This window comes from Quercus robur, chromosome 11 (genome assembly GCF_932294415.1).
Source record: "Quercus robur chromosome 11, dhQueRobu3.1, whole genome shotgun sequence".
In the NCBI taxonomy this organism is placed as follows: domain Eukaryota; kingdom Viridiplantae; phylum Streptophyta; class Magnoliopsida; order Fagales; family Fagaceae; genus Quercus; species Quercus robur.
In genome coordinates this window covers 22,359,678-22,374,713 of record NC_065544.1, presented here as the reverse complement: position 1 = coordinate 22,374,713, position 15,036 = coordinate 22,359,678, and the positions used below count along the sequence as shown (strand labels likewise).

General features: G+C 34.8%; 1 protein-coding gene across 2 annotated transcripts in view; it reads right to left on the bottom strand.

The window, feature by feature from the left end:
* LOC126707276 (7-deoxyloganetin glucosyltransferase-like) overlaps window positions 1-14,666 on the bottom strand; it is a 96,850-nt gene extending 82,184 nt beyond the window's left edge. Inside the window, exons 1-2 of one of the 2 annotated variants that reach the window (XM_050406864.1) lie at window positions 13,985-14,666; window positions 12,560-13,702 (exon numbers count right to left, since the gene is read on the bottom strand). In XM_050406864.1, the coding sequence (XP_050262821.1) occupies window positions 12,768-13,702; window positions 13,985-14,501 (1,452 nt within the window). In that variant the 5' untranslated portion in view covers window positions 14,502-14,666 and the 3' untranslated portion in view covers window positions 12,560-12,767. Of the gene's footprint in view, window positions 1-12,559; window positions 13,703-13,984 lie in introns of those variants that run through there. The other variant, XM_050406865.1, reaches the window with a different exon arrangement.
* Window positions 14,667-15,036: the final 370 nt, after the last annotated feature.

Genomic DNA, 15,036 nt, shown 5'->3' with positions numbered 1-15,036 from the left:
AGCATTCAAAAAAGAGACCACAGCAAAGTATAAGGAAGCAAGGATCCTCAATAAGCGCAGATCCCTTCAAGCACAAATAAAAAGGAAGACTGGGACAGATCGATAGAAAGAAGACAGAAGAAAAAAACAAGAAATAAAAGCAAAAAACGCGAGCGACCTCTCATGGCACAGACAGAAAAAGGGCCTCGGGGAACCAGGACAGGGAAGAAGAATGGTAACAAATGACTTTCAAAAATGGCAGAACAGGATTCCGCCCAAATAGGAAAGAAAGGGAAAAGAGGAAGACGCCAGAAATGGGGATGCCGAGAAGGGCATACCTCAGCACGTCCCAAAGAGGATGGCCAACCAGAAGCTTTCGAAGGAATCAAAACCAAGAGAAGGAAAGAATGAGAGAAAATGGAAAAGGGACTTACCGAGACGATGGGGACAGAACATGCTCTGTTTGCAAAAGAACAAAACAGGGGAACCAACGGTTCCCCGGGACGCCCAGAAAACTCCATTATAAAAGGAGGGGATGGGTTGTGAAGAAGGCAGCGAGAAAAAAAGAAAGAAACGCAAGAAAGAAGAAATTCTCTAGGAAAAACTATCAGAAAAATCTGTGCAGAAAGAAAATACTAAGGGAAAAACAAATACTGCTTCCCGATATCCTGTAAAGGCCACTATTGCACATACTCAGATTCAACGAGAATCAAACTTTGCAAGTTTTGAAGGCTGAAATAGCCATTCAAGACTGTAATTTTTGAGCTTGATTGGACCTTGTATCACGTCCTAGTGAGCTTTCTGTAATCAAACAGATAATGTATTAATGAAATACTGTTTCATAATTTCCAAGATCCCCACAGCACTTCTTTTTTTTTTTTTTATCGTCTTGCTAATCCTATTTTTCTTTCCTTCTGAACTTACGTTGTTAATTTTTGGCACTCTTCGATATTCTTGTTTGTCATTTTTCTGTATATTGTCAGAAGTATTCTCTGCATTCACTTGATTCTTAAACAGCTCGTTAGCTGCGGTGAGTCAAGGCCTGGTCCACCAAATCCTTCCTTTTCATTCAGGCCCGGGATCCTTGGGCCTGAGTATCCCGAAAAAGGCACTCTCACAATAGTCATCGTCAGTCCATGAGGGCGCGGGCTTCGACGTGGCCTATCTGTCAAGGCACGAGCCTAAGGAGGATTTAACCTAGTCCCCAACAAGGGAATCATCCGCCCATCCTCTTGTTGAAGGGGAAGAGGGTTATGAGGAGGATAAGGGAGAAGATGGTGACAAAGGGGAGGAAGGATATGACAAAGAGGAAGGAAGAGATGATGACGAAGAAGATGAGAGTGACAAGGGAGTGAAGAGGATAATGACGGGTTGGTGTGCCAGGTAGACAATAGCAGCACTAAGCCCTTCATTCTATCGAGTATACAAACGATAAACAACTTTTAGTCGACCATGACTATGAAAGTTTTTAACACCTTTCGTGACCATCACCAAATCCCAAACAACATTCCCCTCTGTCTACCAGGTAAGTTTGAGAAATGTTACTCAAGGATCATGGCAAACATGGGGATGTATGGTGCTATGTATACCATTGGGTTGAGATTGCCGCTAATGGAGCTACACCATCAACTTGCCAACTATCTCAGCTTGATTATCAACCAAATCACCCCAAACGCCTGGAGGATTTTCATAGGTGCCGAGGTGATATAGGGTTAACTAAGCGGAGGGAACCGTTGACTTATGCTTAACGAGTTCTTTTATTGTTACAAACCCCAGAAAATTTCATCATCAAAGGGCATCTACCACTTCCTGGCTAAGAAATCGTCGCTCAAATTAGTATCTGACATGCTAGATTCCAATAGAAATTGGAAAAATAGTTAGTTTTTTTTTTTAAGGTAATAGAGTGGGATGGCATGCCTAACAGGTTTGACAACACATGGGGAATTGTCAAAGAGTCTAGCGAGTTGTCAGTGTCTTTTCTCTATTACTTCTTCAGTTTCATTATGTATCTAACACTTTGTTCTCTTTTGTTTTCAGCGTAAGTCCGTCTCAAAATAACTGACAAGCATGAGAACTTTCTTTGGAAGGTCTGGGAGATCCCTTTGTTGCAATGGAAGTGGAAGGACTTGGTCACTCTTGACACCGTTCACGCATTTTGCAGAGGACCTAAGCCGATGCCCACAGCTCGACAATTGCACGCCTCCTCACGACGTCATAAGTCCTACTATCCGTTTGTAACTTTGTTATATCTATCTGTCCATTTTTTAACTCCTCCTGTCACTTTTTCCGAAGACAGACATAGGTAGGCAAAGGGCACTGGTGAGGAAAGCCACTGCTATACACATGCAATAGAAGCAGGCATCGAGATCGACTCCTAATGTGGCCCTCAAATCCATGCTTAAGAGAAAAAATAGCACCAAGGATGATCGTCCGCCGAAGAAAGAGACAGGTCCACTTATTGGGGAGCAACAGCAAAAGGCTCCGTTGCCCCCTCCTCCCCCTCGTCATGTACAATTCAATCACTCGTTTAATTGCTTTTGTTAAGGAATTGTCATTCACTTTTCGAATTCTGCTTTTCTTTAGATTTTTAAAATTTTAAAAATTTAACTAATGAGTTAAAAAAAAAATCTAAGCAAATAATAAAAAAGAAAGAAAAATTTTAAAAAATAATAATAAACCAATTCCAATTTCGATCAAGAGGTTCCGCAAGAGATGTGATAGTCTCTTTGTGGCCCAAAATCGGCTTGGGTCATCAATCGCATCTATTGGCTATTGTACAAAGTAGGCTTTTGAATAATGTGTTAGCTGTATTTTTGGGCAAAAATGGCCCATTACCATCAATTTTCAAAATAATTTGCCCAGAAACACTGTTTCCAAACTATATAGCAATATACCACTTTTTTAGGTACTCGAGCTTGCCAAGCTCGAGTACCATGTTTTTTTAATCTACTATCGCCCCATATTCAAGGATCCCTATAGTGGCGTTTTTAAGCCCTATAGTGACGTTTTCGGGCCAAAAAACGCCACTATAGGGCCCCTTGAACCTGTATGGGGACTTATAAAAAAATTTTGCAGGAAAACGCCGCTATAGGGCCCAAAAACGTCACTATAGGGCTCAAAAAACGCCACTATAGGGTCCCTTGAACCTGTTACGGGGACTTATAAAAAAAATTTTGCAGGAAAACGCCGCTATAGGGCCCGAAAACGTCACTATAGGGCCCTTAACCTGGTATGGGGGCTTAAAAACGCCGCTATAGGGTCCGAAAACGTCACTATAGGGCTTAAAAACGCCACTATAGAGCTCCTTGAATATGAGGCTATAGTGAATTAAAAAAACATGGTACTCGAGCTTGGCAAACTCGAGTACCTAAAAAAGTGGTATATTGCTATATAGTTTGGAAACAGTGTTTTTGAGCAAATTATTTTGAAAATTGATGGTAATGGGCCATTTTTGCCGTATTTTTGGGTACAGTATAGGTATCTGGGTAAGGCCCAATAGTTGGATTTGTTGTGCTTTTTATGTATTTGGGTATGTTCTGATTGCGTTAACGTCATAAATGAGCAATCAAATTGTACAGAAAATTTTCTTCATAAAACGATTTTTCTTCTTTCTCCCTCTTCATCAAACGATTCATCAAAATAGGTTTTTTTTTTTTGCTGAAAATGATTTTTTATTATTTTTTCTTCTTTTTACTTGAAATTTTTTTTTAAAAATATAAAAAATTCAATCACTTTGGGTTACTAACAGCAATTTTGATGGAAATTGAACAAAATGCCTAAATTAAATAAAATTGAAATTTTAAGGATTGAATTGTACGAAAGTAAGTTATAGAATTGAATTGAATTTCAGGCAAAGTTAGAGGATGTGATTTGTAATTTAATCTAAAAATTATTAAGTATGTTTCTTTCTATTTTTTTTTTTAAATTGAAATTTTACATATAACTGTGTCAATAGCTTTTTAACAGAGATGATAGTTCAAACAAAAAATTTTAAATGAAAAACAAACTGATATATGTAAATATGAAACAACTATTTTGTGTCTTTTTTTTTAGTGATTGATGAAAGGAATTTATTTTAAATGGTGATAAAACTAGAAGTGTGCAGCCAACTTGCGAAAATTGACCTCACCTAACCCAATTTGTTGAGTTGGATTGGTTTTTAGTGGGTTGGTGGGTTGGGCTGGGTTATCAAATTTTTTTTAATAGTGGGTTAGGTTAGGTTCAGGTCATAAGAATCACAAACTTGCCTAACTCAACCCGACCTACCTATATATTTAAAATTTAAATTACATAATTAATATTTGTTTATTTAATTTTTCCCTCTATTCGGCTCTTCCTATATAAAACTCAATTATCTCACAAACCCTAACAATCTTATTTCTCTTTTTGTCGCATCCCACTCCCATGTTCCCGCTCCATTCCAATTTGTTTATAACTGAATTGGAATACTAGTTCGTGTATGTTTTGTTTATCAATTCAGTTGGATATATTTTGTTTATAACTGAGTTGGAATAATTGTTCATGTATATTTTGTTTGTCAACTCAGGTGGCACATGAGATATATTTTTTCTGTTCAATTTAATAATAATAGTAATTAATAAAAAAAATTGTCCAACCTATAAGTTCAACTCAACCTAACCTGATCCACGTGGGTTGGGTTAGGTTGGGTTTGGTTGTATACCCTTGTGATGGGTTGGGTTGGGTTGGGTCGAATTTTTTTTTAACCCACCATGGTGGGTTAGATCGAAAAATCCCTTTAACCTGACCTAACCTGACCCATGCACACCCTTAGATGCAACTATTATAAATTGTACTGTATAAATTTTACAAACTGATATATCAATTTAAATGAAAAATTAAGATATTTGTTTATTATAATGTTGATTGATTTGGCACCATTCACATTCATGATTCACACATTAGCTTGTAAATATTTGTAGCAAAATTGGTAGTAATTTTATTGTGGCATTGATGTTTCGCTAATTCCATTCAATTCATTATCACATTAGTTTGTAAGATTTTAGTAAAATTAGTAGCAACAATAGCATTTTTGTTGGACAAAATTGGCTTCTGCCTTTTTTGGGCAAAATAAATAACATTCTACCCTTTTTTTCAAACTAATTAGGGAAATGCCCATCTTTTGAAAATTGACTTTCTCAAAATCGAGTTCAGTCTTATAGTGACGTTTTTAAGGACCTATAGTAGCGTTTTTTAACTTAAACTCCATGAAATCGAGTTATAGGTAAAAAAATTGCATGTAACTCGACTTCATGGAAATCAAGTTACAAAACGCCACTATAAGTCATTAAAACGTCACTATAGGCTCCTCAAAATGCCACTATAGGGCTCCAGAATTTTTTTTTTTTTTAGTTTGATTTTGAGAAAGTCAAGTTTCAAAAGAGGGGCATTTCCCTAATTAGTTTGGGAAAGGAGGTAGAATGCTATTTATTTTGCCCGAAAAGGGCAGAGGCCAATTCTGTCTCATTTTTGTTATTGATATTTTGTTAATACTAAATATACACTAGTTTTCATTAAAAAGAAAATTTGTGTTCTATCCTTGGATTTGTATTCCACTTTATATTCCATCAATCACAATTTGTCTTGTATTCATTTAACTTTCCTTATAAAATAATTAGAGTATAAAATGGGGAAAAAAAAATCACATAACATACTATGATTGATGGATTATAAAATGGAATACTAAAAGTAGAACAAATTATTTATATTATAGAATTATAGGTATTAGCTATTTTGTTTGGCGGGCTAGGAGGCATTAATTGCCCAAAGTCATATCCTTTTATGAGTCCAGTTAATGAGTCGTTAACGGGTGTAGTGCAGCACCCATTTAGAACATATTTATTTTTAATTTTATTGACAACAAAGCTAGCATTTATTCACAGCAGAGTCAGTTTGACATGCCAACATAAAAGCACATCAACTTCAGTAATGAGATCAAACTACCCTTCTCCTATTTCTCCCCAATTCAAAAACAAACTAGAAGACTCACCCTGACTCCAAACACACTAGATAGATTCAAACATTCTAATTTTCCGATCTTCAAGCCCCTTTATCTTGCTTTGATTCTAGTTTTTACGCGCCATGGCTGAAACAAATGTAAATAAAATAATATACAATAATTATTTCTTGTTTAATAATTCCTTAATTCGTCATTGAACATTTTTCATCTCTTTTTCTTTTTTAAAATGAAGGGATTGAGATTATGTGTCTGTTTGGCTAGATTATTTTTTGTCAACTTATTTTACTATTCAACTTACTTTTGTTACCATTCATAGGTCCTACTGTACTTTTTGGTATTATTCATAGATCCTACTTTTTGGTACTATCTATCTTACTTTGATTTTAGTTCTCAACTAATATTGGTAAAGTAAAATAAAATGGATAGAATATTGATAAAGTGAGATTTGGTGAGAAATAAAATGTGAAAGGGAGGAAAATGTGTAAGTGCATTTTTGTCCAAAAAGAAACAATTCAACCTTTCAGCTCTTCTTATCACTCCAACTGAGTTTGCATCACTCTCTCAAAGCATTCCCATTAAGGTGAGTAAAATTTTTAGCATATACCACCTCAAAACCCAAAATTTTAGCTTTTAACAACTCATTTTACAATACACCAAACATCAAACATTCTATATTTTTTACCATTTTATTTTAATATTCTTTTTTATTATTTCTTTATTCTTCAATTATATTTCTTTCTCTCTCTTCCTCTCTGTCACTCTCAAGTCTCAACCTAGCAAACTTGACCATCTTAACACAGCAAACCCATACACACCCCAGCCACCACCACAGGAAAAAAAACACCAACCACCCATCTAGCCAACAAACTCACACTCTTCCATCTCAACCCAGCAAACCCATATCCATCCCAGCCACCAAAAAAAAAAAAAACACACACACACACACACACACATAAGTAGATGCAGAAAAACCAACGGAGACCCATAGAAATTCACCAGAGAACAACAGCATCCACAAAACCCAAAATCGGTGACTGACGGAGACCCACCGATTCACCATAAAACCTAGAAAAACAATAGCATCCACCACCAGAGATTCGAAGACAACACCATAAAACCCAAAATTGGACCAAAATCTCAGCCACCACCGGCGACTTGGCGACGCTGCGGCCAAAGAGTAGAGAGATCGAGTGATTGAGAGTAGAGAGATCGAGTGATTAAGAGTAGAGAGACCGGCGACATGCTAGCATTGCAGACGAAGAGTAGCAGAGATCGGAGCAGAGATCGGCAACGTGTAGAGACCGGCAACGAGCAACAAACCATGAACCATGGAGAGAGGAGAGAACAGAGAACAAAGATGAAAGAAGTGAGAGAGGAAAAAGTGAGAAATGAGAAAGAGCTAGTGAATAAAAAACTATTTTTTATTTTACAATACAGCTACAGTGTGCTCTCAAAAATGAGAGTGCACTGTAGCAGGATTGTAAAATTTATAGCATTTAACAATTTCGATGGAGAGTGTTTTTTGGGGTTCAGCCGCTAAAAAATAGGATTTATAGCATTTACTCACCTTGATGAGAATGCTCTCATCACTTCATGCTAATTTTTTATTTGGTGGACCCCATAATAAATTATTCTTAAAAGGTGTTTGGGTTCATTTTAAAATAAGTATATTGTGAAAATGTATTTTCCCCCCTTATTGTTCATAGTAGTTCATAATTTCTCCTCTTATTTTTAAAACCAACCAATTTTTTATTCCTTCCATAAAAATAAAAACAAAACAAAATAAATCAATTTCCCCCTTTATGTTTGAAAAATGAGCAAATACCCTCAATCTATTAATTTTTTTTTTTAAGTTAAATTCAACGGAATCACAATGATTACAATTGCAGATTCAAAAAAACAATAATGCAATTATCAATGTTTTCTCTTGTAGTATATGACTAATACTTCCAAAAAAAAAATCATTGACTTTAACTAGAAAGTAATGAATTGGAGTTGTTGGTGAAAACATAATGATAATAGAAATAACAAAAAGAGAAACATATCATCCATAGGAGTATTTGCTCATTTTGCAAATATAGAGGGCGAAATTAGTTGGTTTTAAAGATAAGGTGGGAATTGTGAACTACCTCAAACATAAAGAGCGGAAATTACTTTTTTTCCCTGAGTATATTGAATTTTGTTGCTTCATCTAAAATTGAAATACAGCTTAACTATTCCCATTAATTAGTAATGGTTATATTGCAGAATTAAATTAGAAAATAAATAATTTGGATGTGAATTTCATGCCTACTTTGCACACCAAAAACGAGGTTTATGGGTTGGCCCTCGCTTGGGCTCACAATCTATTTGTAATGTGGGTTTTGGATTTCCGACTTTGGATAGTTCTTAATGTAGAGACCCAACAAAGCAACCTCTCTTATAAATTCCTCTATTGTCACTGCTACTATTTTGTTGCTCTCTCGCTCCCTCTACTCTTAGTCCCCTATGCCACTCTCACCGCACCTTACTCCCAACTAACACCCACTTAAGAATAACGGTATTGGACCTTCTTTCTCACTAACCATGAAAGTAATCATAACTTTCCACTAATTTTTGGCTATAAATACAACCTGGAGGAGGGTGGCATAGGAGACTAAGAGTAGAGGGAGCGAGAGAGCAACATAATAGTAGCAGTGAGAGTAGAGGAATTCATAAGAGAGGTCACTTTGTTGGGTCTTTGCATTAAGAACTACTAGTGTAGGAAATCCAAAACCCACATTACAAATAGATTGTGAGCCCAAGCGAGGGCCGTCCCATAAACCTTGTTTTTTGCGTGCACACCTACCTTTTAGGTTCTTTCAAGTCAAACTCTCAACTTCTAATAGGCTTTAGCCTGTTATTTTGACTTAGAGTTCTTGTTCTTCCCACATATTGTAAGCAAATAAGAAAAAGAATTGAGAACTATGTCTCTTTCTTGGAGTTGTTTTTGGACTATAAGGAACGGTTGACCATTAGCCCTCTAATTGGACATTTCTCTTTTAACTGTTGAATAGGACACAAAAAAAAAAAACAAAAAAACAAAAAAACAAAAAAAACAAAACAAAACAAAACAAAGAAACAGAAAAAAAAGGTTTATTGGAATCCACGGTCTTCTGTTGTCCATCACGTGGAAAGGTAATGTTATTGTCTCTGTCCCATAAGTTTTTTAGTTTTCTATTTCTTGTACTTTTAACACCCCCGCCCCCAAGTAAAAAAGCAAACCAACTATATATATATATATATATATATATATATATAAAAGAAGAGTGGTTGTGACACATTTAAGAAGCATGGAGTATTGGACTTTATTAAAAATAAAATAAAGAGGCATGACGATTTTATGATGATAAGAAATTTCAAATTTTGACCCATCATGGATAGGAATAGGATTGCTTTAAAATAAGGAAAATGCTAATGAATGCATAAATATCTATAAATATAAATATCTTTTATTTTATAGTATTTAAAATAATACTATAAATATCTATGACTATCTTTAGGCATAAATAAAGTGCATAAGACTGCATTCAGCCAAAAAAAAAAAAAAAAAAAAAAGTGTCATCTTGCTTCTTCTTGGTTGAAAGAGAATTGAAGATTATCAAAAATAAAAAATAAAGACCTGTTTGATTCTGTCTACATAAAATATTTTGCGAAGAAATTTGGTAAAAAAGAAAAAAAAAATACACATTGAGGTGTAATATGTCCCTGAACAACACTATCAACCCACCCACCCAGAATTGCCCCTATTCCTATCCCACATGACCATTGTTGGCCAAGCCATCACCAGTTAATAAATTTCTCTACTTTGTGCAATTTTAGGCCTCGTTTGGTAACAATGTTTAAACAATAGACAATGAAAACTGTTGTTTAAACATTATAACACATATTTCCACACACTTTTTTAACCACATATATTTCCACAAAATTTAAACAACGTTACTAAAAATCTCTTACCAAATAAGCCCTTATTTGTCCCATTCTCTCTCTATCTTAGTGGATCTCACTCATCACAATTCTCCTTAGACCAATTTCTCTCAATTTTATATGCCTTTCTGTCCATCCATCTATTTTATAATTTTATAAAAAAATTTCTAAAATAATTTTATGATATTTCCAATCATATAACTTTTAAATTTTCGACTTAAAATTTAGAGAAATACTACATCCACAAGATTTTTACAACAAATCTTAGATGGTAGACTATTACGAGCTATCACTAGTAGGTAAGAAAGTAATTTCAGTGGTGGATTCAAATTAAAAACCTGTAACAATATGCCGCTTATGATTTGTTGTGAAAATGTTGTGGAGTGACATTTCTATATAATTTATGGCATTGAAAGCATTGAGGTAAAAACTTTTACATGCTTTGTCAGCTACATTTATTGTTAGTTTGATATTTTCTTTTAGATGAGATGTTGGTGTTAGATTCTAAATATTTAGTCATAAATGTTTTGGTTCTAAATATGTCGTCTGTTGGCAAACCGAGAACAAAAAATTTCCTAGGATTAAATCTTAAGGTCTTTGAAGTGTTTTAGACATTGCTCAAATTAATACAAGTCAAGATTTAAGAACATATAAGTTGAAGAAAAGAGAATTCAAAAATTGAAGAGCTCGACCAATTGGGAGAGAGATTCGATCGATCAAACTATGAATCTGCAGAATTTTAAATAATGCCCTACAGCCAGTGAAATGTTTAGGGTTTGAGTCCAACACTGCTAGGTGTAAAAGGCAAACCTTAATACATGTTTTTCAAGTCTTGAGAGTTACTACTGTGAGATCGATGAGGTTTTGTATCTTCTACCTCTATCAAGCACCTACTGGAGATCAAAACCATATTGCTAGCACCAATGGAGTAAAGTTAAAACCAAGCCTTTAGCTATCAAGTGTACTGAAGATTAAGGCATGAACAGGTGGTTCATGTGAGAACGAATCCAGATCAAAGAAGTCTGAGAAGTTCAGAGTTCAATTTGATAACTGTGTTAGATTTACAATGAATTGGTATTCTTGACCGTAAATCTTAATTTGATATAGTGAATTGTTCTCTTGGGATAGTTCTCCCCATGTTTTTTTATCTTGAAATGAGTTGTTTCATTGATTTTTCTAAGTCATCACATCTTATGTTATTTACTTTTCCGCTATGTTTGATACATGTGATGAATGTTTAATCCAGATCTAAATAATTAATCTAAATAACTATTTGGCTAATAAATTAGGTTAAACATATTGTGTTTTTCAGGAGTCTAAATTCTTATAGTTAGCATTGCAAGCTTTATGCTCATTATGTTAATATTTGTGAAATTATACTAGTTAAATGTTGTTTTGTATTAATGTTGTATAGTGGTGATTTAAAGTTTCTATATAATATATATATATATATATAGAGAGAGAGAGAGAGAGAGAGAGAGAGAGAGAGAGAGAGAGAGAGAGAGAGAGAGAGAGAGAGAGAGAGGATAGTTTGTGATTTTTCATATGAGCCACACGTCATAAAATGTTTTCTAGATTATTTTCAAGGATACAATGAAAGAAAGAAAGCCAAAAAAAAGAAAGAAAGGGTTTTACGCCAAAACTAGTAAAGCCTCAATATTATTCCTCCCGTCTTCCCCGCCCCCCCCCCCCCCCCCCCCCCCGGCCCCCGAAAAAGAACAAATAAAAAATTCCCTGCCTTGGGTTTTTTAGTGGGGAAGCAAATACTCTTTTTATATGTTTTTACTTGAAAAATTAGTTGACTAAAAGTATAGCCAAAGACTGATTCAAAATTTTATCTATGAGTACAAAAGCATGGGTTACAAAATTTTAACCATTTAAGAATAAGAAATATACTAAATTTCAAAACTAAATTAATATAAAAAAAGTAAAAAAACTATACGTGGGAGTTAAAAACTAGAAACAACGGATGAGTTAACTAGGCATTGATTGACATTAATTTATATAGGTTGGGAGATGGATAATCCACAATGGGAGATTAGAACATGAGTGTTAAATTGAATGATACAAATCTTATATATGTGGAATGATTTTTATACAAATCTTGCTAAGGATGCAGGCATCCAAAAGCAAGTACAAGAGCTCTCTCCCTCTTTCTTTCTTAGTTTCTGAATCCATTTTATGTGTGCACTCCGTCCCCCAAATAGATAAACAACCCTACACTATAATTAAGCACAACATAGTAGCAATTAAAAGGTAAAAGTAAGAGGTAGAGAGATGCAAACACAAAGATAACACCAGCATGTGTTATCGAAGAGAAAATCGAAGAACTCGGCGAAAACCTTTCTGCCACCCTCCAAAAGGGAAAATGATCTATTAAAGAATAAAGTTAGGATACACGAATAGCAGTAGGCCCTCCAAGCCTAATCTATCCAATGCATCTAAGCCCTCCAAATTTCTTGCTCCAATAGGGTTAAGCCTAACCGTATCTTCTTTAACTTCCCGGATCCCACAATAAGCCCATTGCATCAACCAAATGAATTGCAACAAAAGTCTTATCTTAAACGCATCTGGTTTATAAATCTTAAATGGGTTTTTGCCTACCTTTATGAAAAGCTAGACTTGAAAAATACAAAAGAACAGATTTGCAGCACAAACGAAAATTATTACCATTATCTAATAGAACATTAATTAAACAAATTACACAATTCAGATTTTCACACCAAAAAAAAAAAAAAGTTACACAATTTAATTGGAATTTATTACAGCAAAAGTGGGAATCAATTATATATATAAATAAACACATGTAATGAGACTGAGAATGCTGGTTCATTCAAAGCTATATAGAAAGTAAATTTTGTTTAGCTTAAGCACTTCCAGCTAATAGAACTTCGGCTATCAATTTGTCCAAGTTCAGGTAAGAAGAACCGCCAGGTTTGACAGCATCTTCAGCCTTTGTCTTCCACTCCATTGCCTTTTTCTTCATTTCTTTACCTTTTTCACTGTCCATTAACTCTCTTACAAGATTTTCTACTTCATCTCTCTTAACATTATTATCTATTTCCATTCCAATGCCCCAATCAGTACAGCAGTATCGACAGTTTGTCTGTTGCTCGGCAAAGAAGGGCCAAGAGATCATTGGCACTCCACTACATACACTTTCAAGCGTTGAATTCCACCCACTATGCGTTAAAAACCCCCCTATTGATGGGTGCTTAAGGATTTGTTCTTGGGAACACCAACTTGCTAACATACTTCTATGTTTAGTTTTGGTAACGAATTCATGAGGAACAACAGCCGAATTTCCTCCCACAAGATCAGGCCTTATAACCCACAAGAAGGGTTTTTCACTATTTGCTAACCCCCAAGCAAACTCAATAAGTTGCTCAGGTGTCATGATAGTTATACTACCGTAATTTACATATACTACAGAGTTGGGTTCTTTTGAATTTAGCCATTCTAGACATCCCTGTTCTTCTTTCCATAGATTGGACCTTATTGATTTCAATTTATCGTCCTTAATCTGATCAGCGAGCAACACAAGTGGGCCAATTGTGTATATACAAGGAAGCATTGAGGACATAGCATCCAACACATCTTGTTCAAACGGATCAAATGTGTTCAAAATGACAGCCGAAGCTCTTGGAGCTCTCTCAGTTTCATGAATGAGGAAATTAACCATAATATCATTCTTATCTGTAGTTCTAATAAAATTTGGAAAATCCTTAAGACGCATATTTTTCATTCCAGGAATCCAATCTATTGGAGTTTCCAAGTATCCATTTGTTAGGTCGCTTACATCTGTGAATCAAGCAAAAGTACTGTTGACTTTAGTGAATAACTAACCCAATATTAAAATATTAAAACTAACGTGCAAATTAAAAAAATTAAAAACATCAAACTTGATAATTAAGATGTGTTATTACAGATCACCTATGCACATCTTTTAAATATATACTTCTCATTTGTTTGTTTGATTTTTAATTGAAGTTAACATGTATAATAATCTGACGTGATATTAATGAGATGAGAGAGGTGTGTTATCAAATACCACTTTCAATATATGATGATACAAAATCATACCTTTGAGGGGGATTAAACCTCGTTCAACTAGATGGCGATAGTGCATATAGCTCAAGACGCCGCACGAGCTAGGAGTCCAGAAAAGGGCAATCGGAATTCCGAATTTTTCAGCGGCATCAAGACTGAAGGACATACAACCATCTGCGACCATACAAGTCACAGGCGGCACGTTCGAAGACGAAGTGTCGTTGAGTTTGGAAAGAAGGTTGCAAAGTGGAACTAGCGAATGCTTTGAGGTGGAGTCACAAAGAGAAGGAACGTCTTGGCTAACATCTGCATCTACCGGTGGCAGCCCATCGGTAATGGTTTCGAAGTGAAAGTCAGGCAAGCCATCGAGAGCGTTGGGGCCTCTAGACTTGAGTAAGCGTTTGTGGTTGTATTCTGTGTTGACAAAAGTTACGTGAAACCCTTTATGGTGGAGGAGTTTTGCTAGCTTGATCATTGGGTTTATGTGACCTTGAAGTGGGTATGCTACACAAACTACATGAGGTTTTGTAGATGCTGTAATGGAACCCATCTTTGATATCTCTCTCTGACCGAAACACACACACAGAATAGGAAGGTTTGGAGAATATTGGGTCGTTCAAAGCCTTCTTCTTATAGACAAACTGCCGAACATAACAAAGCTTTCACATTCTATTTTCTTCTTAAAAATTGTAGAGGCCTACGATTGGTCTTTATGTCGAAAGGGCCTTGGAAAGTGCAACCGGTTGGGCATTAATGATATATTTTTACCATAAATTTGGAGCGATAAGTTGTTATTAATGATATTAATGAGAAAAAAATAATTAGAAAAAATAATTTTATTGATAAATTTAAATTAAAATTATTAATAAATTTTTTATAAGAATTAATAATAATTTATTATTTAAAATTTATTATAAAAATATTATAAACATAATTTTTTTATTAAAAATTTAAGAAAAATCAGACACGAATATTGAAAATCAGTATCTTGCTTGATTCTCGCCGGACAAATAAAAATAAAAAATTGCAAATAAAGCAAAAGCTGAATTGTTTGCATTAAAGAGATGGTTTTATTTTTTAAATGA